This window comes from Ursus arctos, unplaced genomic scaffold (assembly GCF_023065955.2).
Source record: "Ursus arctos isolate Adak ecotype North America unplaced genomic scaffold, UrsArc2.0 scaffold_15, whole genome shotgun sequence".
NCBI classification, from domain to species: Eukaryota; Metazoa; Chordata; class Mammalia; order Carnivora; family Ursidae; genus Ursus; species Ursus arctos.
The window spans coordinates 40,962,430-40,986,547 of record NW_026622819.1 but is presented as its reverse complement, the minus strand read 5'-3'; the positions used below and the strand labels follow the sequence as shown (position 1 = coordinate 40,986,547).

At 49.0% G+C, this 24,118-nt stretch overlaps 1 protein-coding gene across 4 annotated transcripts; it reads right to left on the bottom strand.

The window, feature by feature from the left end:
* Positions 1–7,312: 7,312 nt before the first annotated feature.
* Positions 7,313–22,774, bottom strand: MYOZ3 (myozenin 3). Of its 4 annotated transcripts, XM_044388520.3 has the most exons (8): positions 22,445–22,757; positions 22,075–22,228; positions 20,599–20,660; positions 14,721–14,875; positions 13,742–13,810; positions 13,504–13,639; positions 12,909–13,071; positions 7,313–9,979 (listed from the first exon to the last, which is right to left on the bottom strand). In XM_044388520.3, the coding sequence occupies exons 3-8, from the start codon at positions 20,657–20,659 to the stop codon at positions 9,811–9,813; spliced, it is 753 nt and encodes a 250-aa protein (XP_044244455.1). In that variant the 5' UTR covers position 20,660; positions 22,075–22,228; positions 22,445–22,757; the 3' UTR covers positions 7,313–9,810. The 4 variants fall into 4 exon arrangements, with proteins under 4 accessions (XP_044244455.1, XP_044244454.1, XP_044244456.1 ...); XM_044388519.3 differs by having other exon boundaries at positions 22,075–22,774; XM_044388521.3 differs by lacking the exon at positions 22,075–22,228 and having other exon boundaries at positions 22,445–22,774.
* Positions 22,775–24,118: the final 1,344 nt, after the last annotated feature.

Below are 24,118 nucleotides of genomic sequence, written 5' to 3'. Positions count from 1 at the left end.
CACCAAGAGTTCCAGTTGCTCTACAGCATCACCAAAATGTGATGTAGAAGTCTTTCTGCTGGGCGTGTCGTAGTATTTCATTGTGGTTCCCGTTTGCATTTCCATTTTGGCAAATAAGTTGAGCACCTTTTCAAGTAGTTATTGGCTCTCTTTTTATTAACTAGTTATAGGAGTTAAAATATATACATATATATTCTAGATACTAGTCCTCTGTCAGGCATATGTTTGCAAATACATCCTTCGAATCTGCCTATTAACTTTCCTAATGCGCAGATGATGAGCAAAATTTTCTTGATGAGCAGAGATTTCTCATTTAATGAAGTCTGTTTATTGTCCAGCGTACCAAAATTTGTATCAGTTTGCCAAGGTTGCTGTAACAGAGTATCATAAACTGGGTGGCTTAACCAACAGAAATTTAGTGTCTCCTCTTTCTAGAGGTTAGATATCCAAGATCAAGGTATTGGCAGGGTTGATTCTTTCTGAGGCTGTGAGACTGTGTTCCAGGTCCCTCTCCTAGCTTCTGGTGTTTGCCAGAAAGCTTTGGCATTCCTTGACTTATAGAAATATCACCCCCATGTCTGCCTTCATTTCCACATGGTGTTCTCCCTGTGTATATGTCTCGGTTTCCAAATTTCCCCTTTTATATCAAGACACCAGTCAGATTGGATTCAAGCCCATCCCAATGACTTCATTTCTTGTTTGATGAAAAGATTTTCCTTTGTTAGGTCTTTCACATTTCCATATACATTTTAAAATCAGTTTGTCAATTTCTACAAAAACATAAGGCTAGGATTGGAATTGTGTTGAATCTGTAGATCAGTTGGAGAAGATCTGACACCCTGACACTATTGAGTCGCCCAATTGATGAACATGGTATATGTCTCCATTGCACCAAGTCTTCTGTAATTTCTCTCAGAAGTATTTTATACTTTCAGAATACAGGTCTTGCATGACATTTGTTAATTATTACTGAGAATTCTGTGATTTGTTCCTATTGTAAACGGAACTTTTAAAAAATTTACCTTCTAATTGTTGCAGCTGATATATAAAAATATAATTGACTTTCGTGTATTCCACCCCATATCCTGTGACCTTGCTAACTTCACTCAGTATTTCCAGTCCTTGCTTTATAGATTCTAATGATAATACCACCTGCAGATAGAGACTAGTTTACTTATTTATTCCCAATCTTTTTTTTTTTTTTAAGATTTTGTTTATTTATTTGACAGAGAGAGACAGCCAGCAAGAGAGGGAACACAAGCAGGGGGAGTGGGAGAGGAAGAAGCAGGCTCCCAGTGGAGGAGCCTGATGTGAGGCTCGATTCTAGGACTCCGGGATCACGTCCTGAGCCGAAGCAGACGCTTAAGGACTGAGCCACCCAGGTGCCCCTATTTATTCCTAATCTTTATGCCCTTTATTTCTTTGTCTTGCCTCCCTGAACTGGCTGGGACCTTGAATAATACATTAAATAGAACTGGTGAGAGACTCTTTGTCTCGTTCCCAGTCTTGGGGAGATGCCTTCATATTTCACCATGAAGTATGATATTAGCTATAGATTTTTTTTTTTGTAGCTGCCTTTTATCAGACTGAAGAAACTACCTTCTGAATTCTCTGAGAATTTTCACCATAAACTGGTGTTGAACTTTGTCACTTTTTGTGCCTCATATGGTTTTCTCTTTCACTATGTTAACATGGCAAATTACATTGGTCGTTTTTTTTTTTTTAAGTTTTTATTTAAATTCTAGTTAGTTAACACATAGTGCAGTATTGGTTTCTGGAGTAGAATTCAGAGCTTTATCACTTACATACAGCACCCGGCACTCATCACAAGTGCCCTCCTTACTACCCATCCCCCATCTAGCTCCTCCCCCACCCACCTCCCACCAGCAACCCTCAGTTTGTTAAGAGTCTATAGTTAAAAGGCAAGAAACAACAATTGCTGGAGAGGATGTGGAGAAAGGGGATCCCTCCTACATTGTTGGTGGGAATGCAAGTTGGTACAGCCACTCTGGAAAACAGTGTGGTGGTCCCTTAAAAAGTTAAAAATTGAGCTACCCTATGATCCAGCCATTGCACTACTGGGTATTTACCCCAAAGATACAGACGTAGTGAAGAGAAGGGCCATATGCACCCCAATGTTCATAGCAGCAATGTCCACAATAGCCAAATCATGGAAGGAACTGAGATGCCCTTCAACAGATGACTGGATTAAGAAGTTGTGGTCCATATATACAATGGAATATTACTCAGCTATCAGAAAGAACGAGTTCTCAACATTTGCTGCAACATGGACGGCATTGAGGAGATAATGCTAAGTGAAATAAGTCAAGCAGAGAAAGACAATTATCATGTGATTTCTCTCATCTATGGAATATAAGAACTAGAATGATCGGTAGGGGAAGAAAGGGATAAAGAAAGGGGGGTAATCAGAAGGGGGAATGAAGCATGAGAGACTATGGACTATGAGAAACAAACTGAGGGCTTCAGAGGGGAGGGGGTGGGGGAATGGGATAGACTGGTGATGGGTAGTAAGGAGGGCACGTATTGCATGGTGCACTGGGTGTTATACGCAAGTAATGAAGCATCGAGCCTTACATCAAAAACCGGGGATGTACTATACGGTGACTAACATAATATGATTAAAAAACATTAAAATAAAAAAAAATAAAGCTAGAAAATTCAGTTGGAAGGGAAGAATGAAGGGGGGTAAACAGAAGGGGGAATGAACCACGAGAGACTATGGACTCTGGGAAACAAACTGAGGGCTTCAGAGGGGAGGAGGGTGGGGGATTGGGATAGGCCGCTGATGGGTATTAAGGAGGGCACGTATTGCATGGAGCACTGGGTGTTATAAGCAAACAATGAATCATGGAACGCTACATCAAAAACTAAGGATGTACTGTATGGTGACTAACATAACCTAATAAAAAATTATTTAAAAAAAAAAGAGTCTATAGTTAAGAGTCTCTTACGGTTTGCTTCCCTCTCTCTTTTTTTCCCCTCTTCCACTATGTTCATCTGTTTTGTTTCTTAAATTCCACATATGAGTGAGATTATATGGTATTTGTCTTTCTCTGATACACTGATTTTTAAACGTCAAAGCAACCTTGCATTTCTGGGATAAGCCTAACTTAGTCATAATTTATTTCTTTTAAAAAAATTTATTTTTTTCCCACTCTTACTGAGATGTAATTGGCACATAACATTGGATTAGCTTAAGTTGTACAACGTGATTTGATACTTGTGTGTAGAGCAAAATAATTACCAAAAAAAGTCTAGTTCACATCCGTCAGCTCACAGAGTTACATTTTTTTCTTGTGATGAGAACTTTTCAGATCTATCTCTTAACAACTTTCAAATATGCAGTACGGTATTGTTAGCTATAATCACCATGCTGTGCGTTACGTCCCTAGAACTGGTTTATCCTACAGCAAGAAATTTGTGCCTTTTCACTGCCTTCGCCATTTGAAGCCCTATGACCCAACACAGTGTCTTTTATATATGTATTTATATATCATATATCTTTATATTTATGAATTATTTATATATTATATATATATCTATCACTTGGTTTTTTGTGTTTATGTTCATGAGAAGTATTGATTGTGAATTTTCTGTAATGCCTTTGTCCGACTTCTTCTGCTCTTATCAAATATCTTTGGAAATGTTACATCTTCCTCTATATTCTGAAAGAGTTTGTGTAACATTGCTATTATTTGTTTCTTAAATATTTGATACAATTCACTGGTGAAGCCATCTGGGCCTGGAGTTTTCTTTGTGGGGATTTTTTTTTTCTTTAGTTTTAAACTTTATTTTGGAATAACTTGAGATTTACAGAAAAGTTGCAAAGATGCCCAGAGAGTTGTTACTGTTCACCCAGCTTCCCCTGATATTAAAGTCTAACATAGCCATGGTATTTTTGTCAAAACTAGGAAATCAACATTCATATAATACTATTAATTAAAGTCTTTATTTGAATTTCACCATTTTTTCCCCACTAATAGCCCTTTTCTGTTCCAGAATCCAACACAGTCTATCACATTACCAAAGAGTACTGGTAAGCTATTTTGTTGACTGTCTCTCGACTTGAATTTGTCTGATGTTTTCTCATGATTAGCCTGGGATTATGGATTTGGGGAACATATCTCCAGGGGAAGTGCCCTTCTTATCATGTTATGTCAGGCATTTGAATATCATTGATGATATTAACCTTGATCACTTGGTTAAGGTGATGTCTTCCAGGTCTCTCCATAAATTTACTGTTTTTCCCTTTCTATGTTCTATTTTTTGGAAGCAAGTCAGTAAGTCCAGTCTATAATCAATAGGATGGGAATTACATTTCATCTCCTGAAGAGGAAGTTTCTACATACATTATTCGGAAGTCTTTTGTGAGGAAGAAAGAAGGTTTGTCTTTTCTCCCCCATTTATTTGTTTATTCAATAATTTGTTTACATCACTATGAACTCATGGATATTTACTTTATTCTCTGAGTTATAATCTTTTATTCTGTAGATTGTCTTTTCACTGTCTTGATCTTACACTGTTGATGGGAATGCAAGCTGGTACAGCCACTCTGGAAAACAGTGTGGAGTTTCCTCAAGACGTTAAAAATAGAGCTACCCTATGACCCAGCAATTGCACTACTGGGTATTTACCCCAAAGATACAGATGTAGTGAAAAGAAGGGCCACATGCACCCCAGTGTTCATAGCAGCAATGTCCACTATAGCCAAACTGTGGAAGAAGCCGAGATGCCCTTCAACACACAAACGGATAAAGAAGATGTGGTCCATATATACAATGGAATATTACTCAGCCATCAGAAAGGACGAATACCCAGCATCTGCATCGACATGGATGGAGCTGGAGGGGATTATGCTAAGTGAAGTAAGTCAAGAAGAGAAAGACAATTACATGGTTTCACTCATATGTGGAACATAAGGAATAGTGTGGAGGACCTTAAGGGAAGGAGGGAAAACTGAAGAAGAAATCAGACAGGGAGACAAACCATGAGAGACTGTGGTCTCTGGGAACCAAACTGAGGGTTTGGGGTAACCGGGTGATGGGGTAACCGGGTGATGGGTATAAAGGGGGGATGGGGTAACCAGGTGATGGGTATAAAGGAGGGCACGTGTGGTGATGAGCCTGGGTGTTATTCGCAACTAATGAATCGTTGAGCACTACATCAGAAACTAATGATGTACTATATGCTGGCCAACTGAACATAATAAAAAAAAGGATTCTTTGATGCACAGAAGTTTTAAATTTTGTGTGTTCATTTTGTGAAGTGTTTCATAGCAGTTGAAAATAATGAGTATTCTCTAATTTGGTGGTGCCGGATTCCACATTTTCATTTTATTGCACAAATTTCCTATATCCTCACCCGGTCTGATGACTGATCAATAATTGAAAGAACCGTGTTGAATCTTCCACTATGCCTATGGACTTATCATTCTGTAAGGGTCCTCTTTATCACAATAATGCTTTTTGCCAGGAGGTCTCCCTGTCTGATGTTCCTATGACTAGATCTCATTTCTTTGGGACAACGTCTAACTGCTTTATCCTTTTCCATTGCTTTAGTTTGCCTCCATGTCATATTTTTAGAAGTGCTATTTGTGAAAAGCATAGAGCTGTGTCTTTAAGTTGGTGAGTTGTATACATTTACATTTATTATGACAACTGATATATTTAAACGTATTTATAACTTTAATTCATGTCCCTTTAATTGCTTCTTTTTAACCCTTCCCGCCGGCTATTGAACTGATCTCTGTGCTCACCATTGCTTCTTAGAGGCTATACTTTTTTTCTGGATCCTTCCTAAAGTTAGTGGGAAATTCTCATACTACGTATTTGTCTGAAAATGAGTTTATTTTGCTCTCACTTCTTGAAGATATTTTTCTTTTTTTTTTTTTTAAGATTTTATTTATTTATTTAACAGAGAGAGATGGCGAGAGAGGGAACACAAGCAAGGGGAGTGTGAGAGGGAGAAGCAGGCTTCCTGCTGAGCAGAGAGCCCGATGCGGGGCTCGATCCCAGGACCCTGGGATCATGACCTGAGCCGAAGGCAGACGTCTATGGCTGAGCCACCCAGTTGCCCCTGAAGATATTTTTCTATTATTGCTGTCATTTTAAATGTCATTCTTTTATAAGTAATCTAGCTTTTTCATCTGGGTAATTTGTAGGTGATTTCAACTTTCTTGAAATTTCTCTGTGACTTTGGAGTTCCACAATTTCAATACAGTGATTCTTTTTTTTTTTTTTTTAAGGTTTTATTTGAGAGAGAAAAAGAGAACGTGAGTGCTAGCTCGAGTGGGGGAGGGAAGAAGGGCAGGGCGAGGGGTGAGAGGGAGAGGCAGACTCCCCCCTGAGCAGGGAGCCCGATGTGGGGCTGGGTCCCAGGACCCGGGGATCATGACCTGAGCTGAGGGCAGACGCTAAACGGCTCAACTGGCTGAGCCACCCGGGCGCCCCTCAATACAGTGGTTCTTGAGTGTGGATTAATATCCCTTCCCATGACGGGGTGAGGATGGTGTGAATTTATGTCTTTTATCAAATCTGGAGAAAACCCAGTCATTTTAAAGCATCTTCTGGAATTCCTATCAGTACTGTCAGACACTCTCATTGTATTCTCCATGTCTTTTTAATTTCTCTCTCATACTGTCTCTTCACCTTACTGATTTGTCCATCCACTTTTTAAAAGGAGGGATTGTTTGGTGAAATATAACACATGTACAGAACAAGTGTGTAAAATACAGATATACAACCGAAGGTAATATTCTAGCGTGAACACCTGTGTAACAGTCACCCGAGCCCAGCAACGGAAATTGTCCCGCTTTCCCCAGAAGCATTGTATCCCTTCACAATCACCAGCCTTTCCTTCCTCCCACAGCTAACCCCGTCCCGACTTCTGCACGAACCCTTCCCTGCAACAGCACACACACACGTTTGTGTCCGCCTTCCTTTGCCTGCCGATTGTGTCCGCTGCGTCCACGCCGCTACGTGGAACCCAGCTCATCTCCGCTCATCGCTGCCATAGCTCATGTCTGCTCTCCCAACGTCCTGGCTGCTCTCGGTCCTTTTCGTTTCCATATCACTGTATGATTTCATTTAGGTAAGGAACAGAACGGCCAAAAGCATAGAATTTTCTATGAACAGGCAAAGAATTGGATTTTATATGAAGGGCTCGCTAGGCCCACAAGTTACGTGAAAGGTTACTGGCCTGCATTTTCAGGATCCGTATTTCACTTATTGTTGAATACATATGCAAAATACAGAATGGCACATACAGTAGGAGCCCATTAAACAAAGACATATTTTTGTACCTATGCATTTATACACACAAATATTTATTCAAACAATTCTAGAGTTCTAGAAGGTCACGCACGGTTACCTCCCATACGTGGGGATGAGGCAGAGTGCAGGGGGCTGGGAAGTCTACGAGCCTGGGAGGAGCTATGTGGGCCAATCTTTCCACATTTTACTTGTTTTTTAGGTAATAAGCATTCCTTTTTTTTTTTTTTAACAACATCAGTGAAAGTCACATTATCAGAAGAAAAAATGTGGATTTGCTTTCGGGTGCAGCAGGCTCTCCTCTCCTGTAGCTCGTGGCGGCCATCGCCGTCCAGAACACAGTAGAGCCAATCCGAGGTAGTCCAGATCCTCTCCTCTATGTGTCAGACACTTTCATGGTTGCTTTTCAGCTCATGCAGACGTGGCTTTCAACAGCAGCCCCTCAATTCAAGACAACACACCAATGGCAGGCAAGTCTAATACGCTGCTGGCCCTCGAGATGGTGTGGGGTGCAGTGAAAGTCCAGAACAAAAGGAAAATGTAACCGCTATCCCAGGCACCCTGAGAACTGGCTGGATTTCTCCCCTTCTCATCTCCCCAAGAGAGGGAGTCAGGGAGGAGGCAGAGGGAGGTAATTCCATGTCCACGTCCACAGGGAGCCCTACAGTAATCAGAGGCTTTCCTTCCAGCTTAAGTTTTACCGACCCTGATGACATCTTGCAGCCAGCTTCTCAAGAGCAAGAACATCTTTTCCAGTCAAGAGCAGTAGCTGCATGAAGTCTAATAACGACCGAAGTCTTCTTAGGTATGTGTCCATCACTGTGCTCACAACAGCCCTACCCAGGGCCTTCTGGCCTTGTCCTCATCTCACAGGTGGAGAGATGGAGGCTACCGGTGAGAAATGACTTGCTCAAGTTCACACGGCTAGCAGTAGCAGTTTGAGCCCATCCCATCCAGTCTGACTTCCCAACCTACACTTTTCACCTCTAAGCCCTAAGGCAGAACACCATGCTTAGATGGTTCCAGAGCGAGTGGGCATTGGCCTGGGCACCCAGTGAGGTGAAAAGGGACAGCCACTGGAATTGGACATTCCCATTTTGGCTCTGTCCCTGGACAAGCCACATCTTTCGAGCCTGGATATCCACATCTGTAAAATGGGACAATACCTTTCCCTTGGGGTTGAACTGAAAATAAGAAATAGGATTGTAGAGAATCTGCCACCAGCCCAAGCACTGAAGCACCCAATAAAAAGCAGCCGCCACCACCATCATTGTCATTGTCCTCATTGTCAGTTGAGCTAAGGAGGCATTCCTTTCTCTCCTTTTCCTAGTGAGCTGGATACAGCCCTGAACTAGCGCTGTGGAGTCTAGGACAAGATTAACCCTGAGGCTTGCACAGGACAGTGAGTGGAAGAAGAAAAGAAAGAAGGAGACTTTACAGGGGCCCCACATTGCACCTGACCTGTAAGGTGCACAGAGGGTGCCCCTTCTTTCCATCCCATGGCCATTTCCCTAGTCTAGGCCTTGTTCCCTGAAGGCTTCCTGGCTTCTGGCCTTAGTCCTCACCGACCTGTGCCCCACATAGCAAGACCCATCACTCCCCAGCTTAAAATCTGCCCTCATCTCCTTAGTAAAGCCCCACAGTGCTGGCCCTCACTGACGTCTCTAACACAGCCCTCCCCCCTTTCTCTAGAACACCTCCTCCTGTGCATAACTCCACACTTTGCACATGCTGGTCCACTCAGCAGGAACGCCCTCCGTCACTCCCACTGCCCTCGGTGGCTCTCACTCCTCCTCTGGGGTCCTGCTCAAAGTCTCTGAGAAGCTTCCCGGAGTCCCACCCCATCCCCAGGGGACACATCCTGCTCACGGCACTTTCTTCCTCTGCTGTCAGTGTGCTGCGGGGAAAATGAACGCCATCTACTGCTTTACAGATCTGTCTTGCCTACTGTCCTGTCTTCCCCTAGGCCAGGGCCTGGGCCACTCGCCGCATGCTGTCCCTGGGGCTGGCAGGGCGGCCAGCGCACAGTCCGCACTTAGCAAATGTTTAAAGCTGCATCTCAATGAAAGGAAAAAGTTTCTAATTATCAGAGTTATCCACAGGTAAATGGGCTGCTAGCAAGCTCCCTGTTGGGAGTGTAAGCTAGAGTCCACGAGCAGGGAAGAGTGGAGGCATGGGTGTGAATTCACTGGTGGCGTGGATGCCTAAAGACTCAAACCATGAACAAGTTTCACTGGAATCACCTGGGAGTGTTGGCTACTAATAGAAATTCCCCAAGTCAGGGGGTTTGAGTGCTGCAAGTCAGGGGCAGGCCAGAAATCTGTATGCAAAACATCATCCCCCAGAAATTTTGAAACACACCCCATTTGGGGACTACTGAACTTTGTGGCCTTTGAGGCCATTTGCAATAAGGTTTTGTGTGTGAAGACCCTTCATGAACTGTGAAGTGCTGTCTAGAAGTCTTGACTCCCAAGATGTTACCCGAACACCAAGACAGGGGAATTGAATATTCAGGCTGAGGCTACAGCTCCTCGGACTCGGGGAGGTTGCGGACCCAGCCCTGCGCCACTCTGTTGAAGCTGGGTCTGAGGCGAAGGAGTTCCAAGCCACTGATGAGCTCCGGGACAAAGGGGGTGCCTGCCCTGGGAACGGTCTCCCCCACCAGGGGTCCTCCAAAGGGCACCGGGGTCCTGGGGAGAGAAGAGCAGCAGGAGAGGTGGGCTGTGTGGGAGAGCATGGGATGGCAGAGCACTGACAGGCGGGTCACCATGTGGGGCCCCCTCCCTGCCTCCCTCTGGGCCTGTTTCCCCACCTATATGGCAAGGCTTTATATTATCTTTAACAGGTTTCTCCAGCTCTGCCCATTCCCCGGTCTGCCTCTAGTGGGGATAGCTTGGTGCTTGGAGATAGGAATGACATTTTCAAAGCTAGAATTGGCTGTTCCGAGGCAAAACTCTAGGTTCCCCTTGAGTAAGCGCCAGAAAGCAGTAGAGCTGAAACAAGGTTTTTCCTTCCTCTCCTCATCTCCCCTCAGAACAATATACCCCAGACCGGAGAGGAAAGAGAGGGTTAGAAAGAGCACCGAGAATCAGGAAATGCAAATGATAACAGAGACACGCCACTTCTCACCCATAAGATTGGTGAGAGGAAATAATTTGACAGTGGGACAGAATCGGTGAGATGGTGGGGCAGTTTCACTCCAAGACTGCTGGTCGGAGGGTAAATTGGACAACTGCTACGTTGGACAAGTTGCGGGATCTTCTTAATCTAAAAATGGGCAAACTGTGGGAACCAGCGATTGCACCTGTAAGCACAGGGCTTAGGGAAGCACGTGCACGCACGCACGCACGAAGACACGGGTATGAGCAGTGAGTGGTGACAAACCAGAAACCGCCCGGATGTCCACTGGCAGAGACACAGACAAGACAGATGTGGTGTATTCGCATGGTGGGGTACCATCCAGCAGCTTAAAGGGAATGGAAAGGTCTGTGTGTATTAAGTAGGACCTTTCAAAAGGTCAAAAAGGCAAGCAAGTTACAGAATGAGATACAAAGTATTAAAACGCACACATACACGTAACACAATGCCATCCACTATAGGACTGGAGCATGCTGGGAGAAAATGATCTGAAAACATACACACCAGCCGGACCACAGTGTTACTTTTGGGAATTTGGGAAGGGAACTGGGATTGGAGGAGGCTGAACAGAGGGCCCTCTCTTTATTTGTAGTTGTGTGTGTGTGTGTGTGTGTGTGTGTAAGAGAATGTAAGTATGTTATTTTAAAACTATTTTTTCATCTTAAGAAACCTTAAAAAGCGTTGCTCATGTAGTGTTTTCCTCGAAGCCTGGGAGCGGTGGGAATGGGGGAGTGCTTGCCCCTGGGGTAGAAAGGCAGGCCTCGGGCCAGGGCCTGGGCTCCAGCCAGGAGAGCGGGTCTGCCTGGACCACCCCGGCTGTGGCAGCAACAGCCAGGCCCAGCGGGAGTTGGCTGGGCAGTTTCCAAGCGGCACAGGCCTCACGGTCCAGCCCTTGACTGCAAGCCCAGAGCCCTGGGTCCTTAGCGCAGCTTGGCCGCTAACACTGCTGCTCACCCCCGTCTCGGCCTCAGTTGGCTCTTCTGTCTTAAAGGAGGGCCTGGGCTCAGGGCCCCCTGAGGCCCTCCTTCTGCAGATGGGAATGTGCTTCCTCCTGTCCTAGCTGCAGGGTGAGATGGATGGGGCCAGCCTGGAAGCCGGCCCCCAGGACGGAATGTCTGCTGAGGGTTTCAAACAGCTGGGCAGGTAGGGGCTGAGGGCCCCAGGAGGAGAGAGAACACAGTCTCTCCTGGCAGAGACCCCAGAATGCCTGCCAATGGCCCGTGGCTCCCAGGGTTCCTGTCGGGCACGGTTCTTCCCGTCAGGGCCCTCCCTGACTCTCAGCTGTTTGAGGGAGTTCCCTCCCTTCTGAGCAGTCTCTTCTCAGGGCTGATCACCCCCAGTTGTCAGACAGTCTCGCATGGGGTCAGAGCAAGTACCAGAAGAGCTGGACCATGGCCTCTGCCTGCGGACCCTCCTTGTTCTCACTTAACGCAGCCCAAGCCAGAGGAGCATTTTTCAGAAACAGCATCAGACTGAGGAAGCCCACTGCAGTGAAATGCACCCCCCCGTCCAAGACCTTCCTCCTGTGCCAGGCTCCTGTCTTGACTCCTCTGATTTGTCTTTGGACCCCTGGGGAAGAACACTAAATGTATCCGTCTCCAGTTCTCCCTATTAGCTTTGGCAACCATTATTTCAGCCTGTAACTAATCCTACTACCAAGACTAATACTAACGGCTACTGCTTTTTGAGAGCTTATTACTTGCTAGAAACTTTGCCTACTGCTTCTCATGCCAACCTCACAACAATCTTACAAAGTAGATACTGTAATAGTCTCATCTTACAGATGGGGAAATAGAGGCTCAGAGAGGTCAATCACCTGCCCAAGGTCTGGCAAGGAGTCTGCATGTGAGGCCACATTGAGGCCCCATGCTCTAAATGGTACAGGTCGCTCCTCTGCAGCTCTCACGCCTGGCGTCCAGTGTTTCACTGCAAATCCCTACTTCAGTGCTCCTCAAAGCCATCTCTAGGCCTCTTCCAGACCTTTGAGGAAAGTGAGAAAAAGGCTGAGCCGATCTAGGACTAGTGAGATCGGGGCCCCACCCAGGGAGGAACACACGTCAAAGAGACGGCACACAACAGGGAGGAAGCAAGAAACCGGGCTCTGGAGTCGGACAGGCACAGATGTGGATCCCACACCCGCCGCTTCCTTGCTTCGAGACTGTGGGCAGGTGGTCGATGTTCCTGGGCGGGTGCCTTCCCCGGCAGAATAGGAAAAGCTGCGGCGCCTCCCCGCCCCGTTGTGCGGAGAAACCAACAAGATGTGTGGCACAGTCACCCATTCATTCCCCATACACTTCCTGAGCACCTACTATGTGCCGGGGCAAGAGTTCTATTCAGTCCTAACAAGAGCTCAGTCGACGTGTAAGTGTTCGATAGAGCTTGGCACGTGAACGGGCTCAGGAAATGCAGCCACTGCTGTGTTGGGACAGGCACCTGCACACCCTAGCAATGTCTCCCCAAGCTGCCCCCCCACCACCTTACTTGTTGAAATTTCGATACTGGAAAAGGCTGGGGGTGTGACTTCTGCCATGGCTCTGGTAGTCCCGGTAGCTGATGAACTCCTGCCAAGGGCAGCGGTAGCCCTTGGGGATGGCTGTGTGGTTGAACTTCTCTGGTGGGACGCCTTTCAGTGGCTCGGCATAGCCTGCAGATGGAGCAAGGCTCATGGGGGAGCAGGCAGGCGGCGGGTGGGGGGGCGGCTGGGTTCTTTTCTCCCTCAGCCCCCACTCCTGCCCACCCCACAGATAGGGTTGGGGGAGGGAAGCCTGGAGCTGGGATGGGGGAGGGGTGAATATAATGCCAGAGTTGCTGCAGCAAAGGGACCGATCCTTCCCCACCCCTGGAAGCAAAGAGGGCTGGGACAGGGGAATTGAGAGTTGGGGCGTACGCTCTGGCTCAGTGTGTGATCTTGGGGGCATCGCTGCACCTCTCTGGGCTTGTGTTAGGTCTGTGGTGGGGTGCAGGGGGGTGGGGGAGGTAGACTAGCTGCTCTCTGGGTGCTGGTTCCTGCCCCATGGTGGAGCACTCCGGGGCTCTGGTCCCCCAGCCCCGGTCCCAGGACCTGGGAGGCACTCACCAGGTGCCAGGGCGCTGGGGCTGCGGGCGCGCTCTGCGGGGAAGGCTGCAGACTGGGCGTCCTCGGGGCCCCCGGATGAGGCTGGGAAGGTGTGGAGCTCAGAGCGGCAGTTCTGCACCTCGAGGCCGTTGGCAACCTGGGCACAGGGGCGGGTGCTCAGAGGCCATGGACTACCGCACAGAGCGGCCTGCCCCCTCCCCCCAGCTTCCCCTCTTGCAGGGGCTCCCAGAACGCTTACCGTCCCCAGCTCTGCTGTTCCTGTCACCTTCGATCCTGTCACCTTCCCCTTGGTGCTTCCATCCACGATCTGTGGGGACAAACAGACCGCAGGGAGGCTCAGTACAGCCAGGGGCCAGGGTTTTCCCTCCACCAAAAAGGGGGGTGCATAATCTTAGTGCCCACATCCCAGGGACGTTGAGGGGTTGAATTAATAGCACAGGGTGCTAATCGCAGTGCCTGGGACAGAGAAATGCTCTCTGTATGTTAGGTGCTATTCTAATACTGACCTTGGGCAGATAACCGTCCTAAGTCTCAGTTTCCTTATCTATAAAATGGGAGTAGTGTTGATAACGTCTAGCTTATAAGGCTCTATGAGCGTTAAACGAGATGACACATGTGAAGTGCTTGGCTAGCAAGGGTAGGTGTTTCGTTGTCTTTACTCTTCTCCACTCTGCCACATCGTCCCCTCTCAGCCACCCCGTTTAGTCCAGAAATTGGAGTACGAGTGGAGTGGCCCCAAGTTCATTCCAAGTCACTGCAACCACCTGCTGATATTTTGAAGCCTGAGGATAAGCCATTCCTGTCTCTACCAGCAGACCGTTTTTCTGGCCTTTTCCTTCTTCTAGGGGCAAGAAGAGAAAGAGTTCTGTGTTTTCTGTCTTAGGTAAAGCTCAAGTCTAACCTAAATCCTGCTCACTGCAAATTCAGCCCAGAGCACTTTCTGTAGGAGCCAGAACCCCTTCCCCCACAGCTCGCCCGGCCCATTCCACTGTAAGTTTTGTCTCTGGGGAGACATGCCTCGAGAGATACCACTTCTCTAGGATCACAGGGCAAGTCAGGGCCTCCATCTGATGGGAACATCACAGCCTTTCCAGCTGGAGCTGGAGGGATTCCCCAGGGGCCAGACGTCCTCATCTGGCTCGCTGTTCAACTTTAGGCTAGCCCCTGGCCCTCTCCGGGCCTCAGTTCCCCTGTAAGCACAACAGGGGCTAACTCACCACCCGCGGGCTGGCTGCAAACTCAAAGGTGAACCTCTGCACGCGGCGCTGCCTCTTCTGGAAGAGGAGGGACCCTCTGTTGTTGCGCAGCGACAGCTCCTCCATCATCAAGTCCTGGGGCACGCTCAGCTTCTTGCCCAGGTCCAGCAAGGGTTCTGCCCGGAGAGGCCAGAGTGAGCTCTTACCACCAAACCCCCAGGACACTTGGGGCTGCCGGCCTCTAAGGGCGACCTCCTCCGAGCACTCTCCAGGGTGCATGAGGATGCCGCTTTCTCCCTGCGTTTGCTGACGCTGGGTGTCACCATCCTGTGGCATCTTTGCCTCCCTGGGGGCCAGAAATGAGACCTCAGAGTTTAATTTGCATGTGTTTGACACTCAGTGAAACTGAGCTCCATTTCAGATGTCTTTGGCCATTTGTATTTATTCCATGAATTTCCTCTGCAGTTCTTTGCCCATAGTGGTGGGAGTCGTGAGAAATGGTCAGATTCTAGATTAATCTTCTAACAGTAAGCCACGGGTGTGAGCTCTGCCAGGGGAGGAGGGGAGGTTTCTGGCCCGAGCCACTCCGTCCTCGTCCTGGGAGCAGCCACTCACTGAGATGGGGAGGGCAGAGGGAGGATGAGATGGGGAAAGAGCAGGAGCTCAGTGTTAGACATGTGTTCTTTCAATTTTAAAATAAACTTTTATTATTATATAAATAGCATATATATATATATATATATATATATACATACATATACACTGAAGGAAGTTAGAAAATACAGATTTAAGGGGAAAAGAGAAAAATACCATTTCTATCACCCAGAGGTTGCCACTTTTAACACCTTAGTGTATATCCATTCATATCTTTTTCAAAGACTATATATTCATGTATGAGGGGCGCCGGGGTGGCTCAGTTAAGTGTCTGACTTTTGATTTCAGCTCAGGCCATGATCTCAGGGTCCTGGGGTCAAGCCCCACCTGGGATCCACGCACAGCTAGATGTGTGCTGAACGAGTCCCTGCCCACCCCAGTTCCCCCTGCTCACGTGCTCTCTCTCTCTCCCTAAAATAAAATAAATCCTATAAGAAAAAGCCTATATACGCATGTATGAGTTTTCAGCCAAAACGAAGTCATAGTTACACGTGCTTTGTAACTTGCTTTTATCAGTTAAAGATCTCCACTTGTGCAAGTGGACACATTTTTTTGGTTTGTTTTATATAATGTTTAATCCACATTCAGATTCCCCTAATTGCCTACAGAATTGGGCTTATAAGGTTTGAAGAGGCTTGCAGAGGTCCGAGCGGAGAATCCAAGGAGGAGGGGGCCAGATATGGGAGCCTAGCACTCACAGGAGAAACTCACGTGAGCTAAAAACTGGGGCATCGTGAACTTACATATGGTATTTACTGTTTGTTGTTTGATGAAGACGATTACCTTTACCTCGTTTCTCAGAGTTAGGACTCATCGCGATAGCCATGTAGAGGGTTTCCAGGGCTGACGGCTGTCCTTAATAGTTTGGGGACCCATCCCTATCCTTTGTGTTTCCCTTGCCGGCAAAATACCCACAGCAAGGGGAGGCTTTGGGGGGAAAGGGGTGACAGAGGGGTGAGGACACCGGTAGGAAAAGAATATGTGTGGACAGCATGGCCAGAGCCGTCCACCTCCAACATCGGCTACCCGGAGGTTCGTGTTCCAGCTCTATAAATGGGGTTTAGCGCCGGGAGGCTGGATGAGATCACCGGGGGTGTGAGGGGAAAGAGATCCGAAGCCTGAGCCCGGGCCGCCGGCATCCAGACCCAGGAGGTGAGGAAGCAGCCACGGAGCCTGGGAAGGGGCGCCCAGTGAGGCAGGAGGAAAGCCGGAGGGTGGTGCCCTGGAAACCGAGTGAGAAGAGCGTTTCGGGAAGACGGAGTGCTCACGGAGCCGAACACTGACCACCCTCCTTCGGGTCGGGGCGTTGTTGCTGGCCGTCTTCACGAAAGTAGTTTCTGTGGAGTGTTTGGGTGTGAAAACCTGATTGGAAAGTGTTAAAGAGAAAATGGACAGAGGAACATTCTATCCACACCTCGAGGAAGCAGTGAACCAAATCTAGAATGTGAGATCTTTTATAGGGCAGCTGGCCTGGGTTCTTTATAGGAGTGAATGACCTGGAAAAAAAAAAAAAGGGTGGGGCAGGAGTGGGGCTTGCAGATTCAAGGAGGTTGGAGAGACGTGGCCACCAAATAAACAGCGGTCCTTGGAGCCTCATTAGCCTGAACTAGAAAATCGGAGAAAGGTAACTGTGGGACTGGTTATTAGCTGGTATTAAATCAAAGTCGCTCATTTTGTTCAGGGTGCTAACATCTTTGTGACGTGTAAGGAAATGTCCTCTTTATTATTTTTGGTGCATCCTGGAGTATGGAGGGAATGAAATGACAGGCTCTTCGGGGTTTGCTCTGGACTCTGGGAACGAAAGCAGGGCCATGGGGATTTGCACTCTCTATTTTTGTGTGTTTGGAAATGAGCTTAATAAAATGTTAGCAAGAGAGAGGAGGCGAGAAAATACAAACAACAGCTTTGAGGGGTTGTGCTCTGAGGACCGAGGCAGTGGTAGAATGAAGAGATGAAGGTTTGTTTTTAAGAGGGAGAAATAAAAGCATGTTTTCTAGCTGATGGGACATTTTGACAATGCAATAGAGACAGGGCAGACCGACTGGAAGAATGTCCTTGGGCGGGGGTGTGGGGGGTGACCGGGAGAGGTCATCCTTCACAGGGGGAAGGAAAACCGAGAATGTGAGCACAGGGCCCGATGTGGAGGAGGGAGCTTGCAGAGCTGTTCTTTTGGTTCCTTCACTCTTCTCAGTGCAATAGGAAGCAAGGTCATCAGCTGAGAAGGAGGATGGGGGAGGAGGCATTGGGAGTTTGGGGACAGAGGTTGCCACTAGGGTCTAAGTGAGTCATAGGGGACAGGGAGATGGACGGGGCTGCCAGGCAGCATGGGGTGGGGGGCCTTGCAGGTGCCGTGATTTATTCCATTCAATGGAATCCAAAACAGGCTTTTAAAAAAGGAGGCTGATGGGTTTTTTAATTCTTTCAGCAAATATAGAGAGAGGACCTCCTACATGTTAGGAACAGAAAGAGATTCCATTGCAGGTTAAGAGGGGGGAAGTAGGTTTCAGAAGAATTGTATTCTAAGATCCCACTCATTTATTTAAAAAAAAGTAAGTACTATATGTTTATGCATACATTGAAAAATCTGCCTGGAGACATGCCGAATATCAGTTGTGACTATGTATAGGATGTAGGAAGAGAAGGGCTGGAAATTGCACTATTTTTTTTTAACAAGAAAAAGGTATTGCATACTAAGAGCATGAAAGACTATTTATATCTCAATACATAATCAAAAGTCCCCTGGCATCATATTGTCAAATACGACAAGATGAATTGAGCTCAATATTTAAAAAAAAAAAAAAGTTATAGGTAAAATCTATTGGATGAAACAGTTCTATTTCTAGGCATTCATTCTTCGGGAGAAAAGTTGAATAAACATGCCTGAAGATAGAGATAGAAGGCTGTTGATCACACCGAGGTTTCAGATTGTGAAACCCACGCATCATTGTTGGGGGGTGCTGCCCAGATGCCCTTCGTCAGTGGCTCAGGTCACCACTGCCCCCTTCTGCAGAGCGCTGCCCCGCAGAGCGGAAGTGCTCACGGCCCCCTTGCTGAAGTCCCCACGGGATCAGACTGAACCTGGGCTGACAGCTGAGCCCACATCCTTGCCTAGCAATTCCCCCTGCCCTATCCTGCTTCCGTCCTTTCCCTGTTCTTGGGGGCGTGACCTCAATAAGTCACTTGTCTGAGAATCCGAGCTCTGCTCCTAAGGGTCCCGCCTGAGGTGAACCGGCGTGACCACCAGTAAAGTGTGCATGTATCAATATACTTAATGCATTACATGCTGGGGGAGCAAGAGGGGGCAGCGAGATAGATCGTACCGGGATGGAAAGAAGTCTGTGGTAGGCTGCTAAGTGAAAAAAAAAAAAAAAGGAAGCTGAAGAACACAGCGTAGAGTACTTAGCCCACATGTATATGCGTTTGTATAAATATGTTTATATATGAACAGAAGATGGGTTTACACAAATATGTTAACAGTGGTTATCTCCAGATGGTCCCAATATGAGGAACTTTCACTTTCAAAGTCATTCATGTCTGTTTTGTCTGAATATCTTAAAACGGGATGTATTATTTGTGCAACCGTCGTAAAGAAACAGATCTGGAGACAGAGAGATCTGGAGTCCAGTCTCAGCTCCACCAGCTATTAGATACGTGGCCACCTAGCTCCTCTGAACCTCGGCTTTCTCGACAGCAAAACGGGGCGACAATATCTAACTGACAGAGCTGCGAGGGTTTTGTAACCTGAAGCACTGACGCTCTTAGCACAGGCTCTGACACACAGTAAGTACATAATAACGGCGTTGGTGTTATTATTACCTCACAGTGGCTGTCTTTTCACGTAAGACCATGAGAGGCTTTTTCTTTCTATTTTTCTTTAGTTTCAGAATTATCTTAATACCCTAGCAACGGCCAACCGTTCATGTGTTTCCGGTCTGGCATAAATGATATGTGCCCACATCTGGACGACTGTAGTTAATTAATGACTTAGCCAAGGGAGAGAGAGCGCATTGCCTGCTTCTTCTAGTTAGAGCCCCAATACCTCACGAGGTGGCGGATGTGAGCACCCGAAATCACGAAATTAAAAAAAAAAAAAGAAAGAAAGAAACTTGACGCCACCAAAGGAGGCAAGGACGCACAAAATAGGTTAGGACCGCTCCGGCACACAGTCATACAAGAGGACGAAACACTTAGAAGTTGCATGGGGCAAAACCGCAGCGGTGTCCTTACAGTGCGGTTTGTCGGAACGCGGGTCTCTGTCCACGTGCTCTGGAAGCCCGGGCACTTGTCTCAAAGGCGCATGTCTGGCCTCGTCCCCTGGTCCACCGAATCGGGATCCTGGGGGTGTCTGCTGGGAATCTGCATTTCCCAGCCAACGGCACCGCTCACTATCATTCACACTGTGGGACGAGAGCCCTGACCTAGTCGAATTTGTCTTAAAATACTTGAAATCCCCATTTCAAGCCTGGGTGGCTCAGTCAGTTAAGCATCTGCCTTCAGCTCAAGTCATGTTCTTGGGGTCCTGGGATCGAGCCCCACGTCAGGCTCCACACTCACTGGGGAGTCTGCTTCTCCCTCTGCCTCTGTGTGCACACTCTCTCTATCACCCTCTCAAATAAATAAATAAATAAATAAATAAATCTTTTAAATTAAAAAAAAATAAAATACTTGCAATGCTCTGAAGTAGGGCCAAATTAACAGACTCCACAATTATGCCGAGAGTTCCGGAGGGGTATTTTATTGGTGATAAACATGCATTTTAGCTGATTTCTTCATTGGGCGAGCCAACTTTTAAGTGAAATGGTCTGAGTCACACAGGGGAGCCTGCTCTGGCCAGCCTGTCCCCACCCTCCCCCGACAATTGTCTCCTGCCACGGGGTCTCCGGGAGGCCCACGGTGACAGGAAGCAAGGGCAAGTGCTGGGGGAGCTTGGGGCCACAGTTAGGGCAGGAACTGGGATGAGAGCCGTCAGTGCTCAATCTGGGGCTGAGGTAAGGACTTAGTCAGGCCCAGGGCGCAGTGTAAGGCATTCAGTCTCAGCCTCTGGGCATGTGGGCATCAGGGCAAGGCCCCCCCCAATACTTCGGGAAGCTTCCCAACCCAAGTGGCAGATTCCACAATGCTCCCTCGGGGCTGGCCTGGACCTCACACCTGTTTGCCCAGGCCTCAGGCCAACAGGCCCTATCTACACTTGGGTACCAGGAAAGGATGGAGTCTGAGGAACGCACAAGGGCTGAGTCCACCTTACCTGGTCCACTGAGGTCCCCCACGGCAGCCATCGCTGGCCCCTTCTGCTCCTTAGGGATCATCCTGTGGAAGAGAGATGCCTGCAAATGGGCCAGCCCCCCTCCATCCCTTGCCAGACACCCTCCCAGTCCCTCATCCACCCAGCCTCAGCACTGAACTGCCTTGGCGCCCCCTAGTCTCAGGGAAGGGCAGTCTGAGCTGGACAGGGCTCTGGGGTCTCTGGTTGCAGAGGAGGAGAATGAGGTCCGGAAGGCAAGGGAGGTGTTAGAGGCCACACAAATCTGCTTCCCATGTAGCCAGGGAGGCACTCTTTCTTCGGGGGGCAATCCCTGGGCCACGAGGGGTTGGGGAGGTGGGGGTCTCAGATGACTCATCCACTGGCGTAGATGAGCTCTAATCAGAGGCTGAAAGAGGTTTAAGTCACGGAGAGGGGGGTACGGATGCGCTGTTAGGCTGGGGCCACACTGGGATCTACAAGGCTGGTCCTGTCCTTCTGTCCCCAGTACTTGGCTCTGAGGCTTGAGGGCACAGGCTGGTCCAAGGAAGCTGAGAGACCCATCACCCCCTTCCCTAAGCCCCATCCCTCAGCCGACTTACAGGGTGCTCTCCCTCACCCCTTCTCTACCTACTTCTCTATTTGCACCTCATGGCCCTTTCCAGCGATCTTGGAGGAGATTTACAAATGAAATGAGGTCCAGAGCCCTAGAGAACCCTGTAGGTTCCAAGTCCGGATTCCCCAACTTGCCCTCAGGAGAGAAGGCAGAGCCTTTGAGCCTCCTGACAGACTACCCCTGTGCTTTGCTTCCAGATTTTTCTACACACTTTCCTTTAGAAAAAACGTTTATACCCCACATCCACACATGGCCCCTGGTCAGTGGGCACTGAGTTGGGCAAACAGGAGTCTAATCCATGTCCCTCTTCCCCCGTAATGTGAACAAGTAGCTCTCCAGCTTGGTGCCTAAGTTCCTCTCGTGCCTCTGGAACATAAGGAGGTCGGGCTAGCTCCACAGTCCCCCACCCCGCAAACCGTACCAGATCTGAGCATGTCTGCTTGCATTTGGGGTGAGGACCCTGAGTTGACAGAGAATGTTCCAACCGCGACCGCTCAGGAGTCCACAGTGCACGGGTCTGTTTCTTGAGAAACACTGACCTTACAGACATGCACAGACATTGGGACGGGCCCTCGTCTTACCATCAGGGGCCCTGCTTCCCTCTGCAGCCTAAAGACCTTGAAGTCCTACGCAGAGCCATTGCTTCTTTCCACCTTGAATCCCAGCCACCCCTCCGCAGTTAACCTAGAGTGACCTAGAGCTCAGCTCCCTCCCGTCCCAAATCAGGCACAGGCTTCCTTGAGGCCCCAGGCTCCCCCGACCCTTGGCAGGGCCCTTCCTCTGCTTGGGGACTAGGGCTTTGGCAGCTGGCTCATCTCCTCTGCCCACACCCCATAGCTCCTCAAGCTCCCCTAGCATCCTGGTACCTGAGTGGAGGGACCACAGTGGGCAGGAGGGAATGTCAGACCCCCAAGATTAACACTGCTGTCGGGAAGCTGAGAGCGGAGTAGTCACGTAGGTGCTAGCGGTCCTCGGTCGAGTCTGAGCGGGGGGCGCCCTTGCAGCCAGCTCCGGCCTCAGCTGACGGGAATCAAGAATCGTTCCTGCCTTGTCGTGGCTCACAGCCTTATTTCGGGCTGCAACAGGATCCTGGGACAGATGCTAAAAGCACCAGGCCCCGGGGAAGACAGGTGCCCCGGCAGCAGGCCCTTGCAGACAGAAGGGCCCGCACACACATGGACACACACACACACACACACACACACACACACACACACACACACACAGCAGAGTCACCTGGAAACGCTGAGGGTCAGTTGCCAGTCACTTGAGCTTGCTAATTGTATCCTTAGTGCCTAGAACGGGGCCTGATAGGAATTCAATAGGTATTTGTTGAATGAATGAATGGATGGACGGATGCATGAATCAATGAATTTTTCCCTGATATCCTTGCTTGACTTGTTCATTTCTTCTTTCCTCTTTTTTTCCTGCCTCTCTTTCTTCCTTCTGCTTCCGCCCCTGCCCCCGCCCTCCACCTTCTCACACTGAGTCTCTACGGACAGAAGATAAATAAGGCAGGGCTCTGTCCTCAAGGAGTTCAGCCAGGCCTAAGTCAGACCCGTAAATAAGCCTTTGCGGTGCATGATGGGAAATGCTCTGGGAGTACCCAGGGGAGGGTGCCACCAGCTCTGTCTGCGGATGGGGGGAGGGGGAAGGTGGTTCTCAGAGGAGACATTTCATCTGGGCCTGGAAGGCTAGTGGGAGCTCACCGGGCAGAGGGGCACAGGCGTTGCGGGCAGAGGCCGCGCTGTGTGTAGCGATGGTAGGGGCTCTGCGAGCAGAGCCAGAACTTGCCCACAGAGCGGAGATGGGCAGGGTGGGGCTGAGAGAGGAGGCCGGACAGGTGGGCCAGATCACAGCAGGCTTTTCGAGAGGGAAGTGTGCTTTATAAAGGGCTGTTGAAGAGTTTAAAGGGGTGGAACGGAGTGGTCAGATTGGCATTTTCCAAATATATCTCTGGGCTGCCAGGTGAAAAATGAGTTGGAGGGGGCCAGACGGGAGGCAGGAAGATTTGGCTGTGGTCGGGTGAGAGATGGGGAGGCTGTACGGACCAGGGGCAGAGGCCATGGAGAGGAGGAGAAGGACCTGAGGGGTGGCTGGGGAATCACGAGGTGCTGCTCAGAGATTAGATGTGGGGGTGCAGGAAAGGCCGCTCTGGCTTGAGTGACTGAGGAAGGTAAAGGAGGAACAGATTGGGGTGGGGGCGGCTACTGAGCTCAGTTTGGGATGAACGTGATGTGAGGTGTCAGGGATGGAATCACCAGCAGGCGGGGGGATGTGTGCTGGGGGGGGGGGGGTTCTGGCTGAAGATCAAGTCTGGCTCACTTGCAGGGAAGGGTGGGGCTGGCAGGAAGGTGCTGGGTCCAGGGCGGACAGAACCTGCACCCGTATGTCGGGACAGACTGTCCCAGGGCGTGTTTCCGACATGCCCTTAGGAAGAAGCCTGCGCTCCGAGGACCCCAGGAGCTCCACGTTCTGCCCCTTAGGTTCCTGTGCCCAGCCTCTGCTGGGCCTGAGCTTTTAGAGAGGAAGGTGAGGGATGTTTCCAGGGCAGGCTTGGCCTCACCTGGGAGTAGGGCCACAATCCCCTTCTCTGGACAAAGGACAAGGCCATCAGATGAGGGGGTGTCCTCACCTGATAGTCTGGGTCCCGAGCTCACTAGGGTTACCTGGACTCAGATAGGACCCCTTGTACGGGCTTCTCCTCCTGCATGGAGCCCCCACCTGCCACGAGGAAACCGCCCCACAGCACTGGGCCCTGTCCCAGCTTGGCCCTGCCTGCTCCGGCGACAGTGGCTTGTGGTGAGGACCAGGGCAAACCGCCTTGAAACATTCCCTAGCCCAACTCACTCTGCACAGATTGGGAAGCTGAGGCTGGATACGCAGTGGGCTCGCTCAGGGCCACCCAGC

Coding starts and splice junctions, on each gene's coding strand:
- MYOZ3 (XM_044388519.3), bottom strand. CDS start 20,659: ATGATCCCTAAGGAGCAGAAGGGGCCAGCGATGGCTGCCGTGGGGGAC. Junction 14,876..20,598: donor GGGGGACCTCAGTGGACCAG/GTAAGGTGGACT, acceptor CTCTCCGGGCAG/AACCCTTGCTGGACCTGGGC. Junction 9,980..12,908: donor CAGTATCGAAATTTCAACAA/GTAAGGTGGTGG, acceptor TTCTCTCCCCAG/GACCCCGGTGCCCTTTGGAG.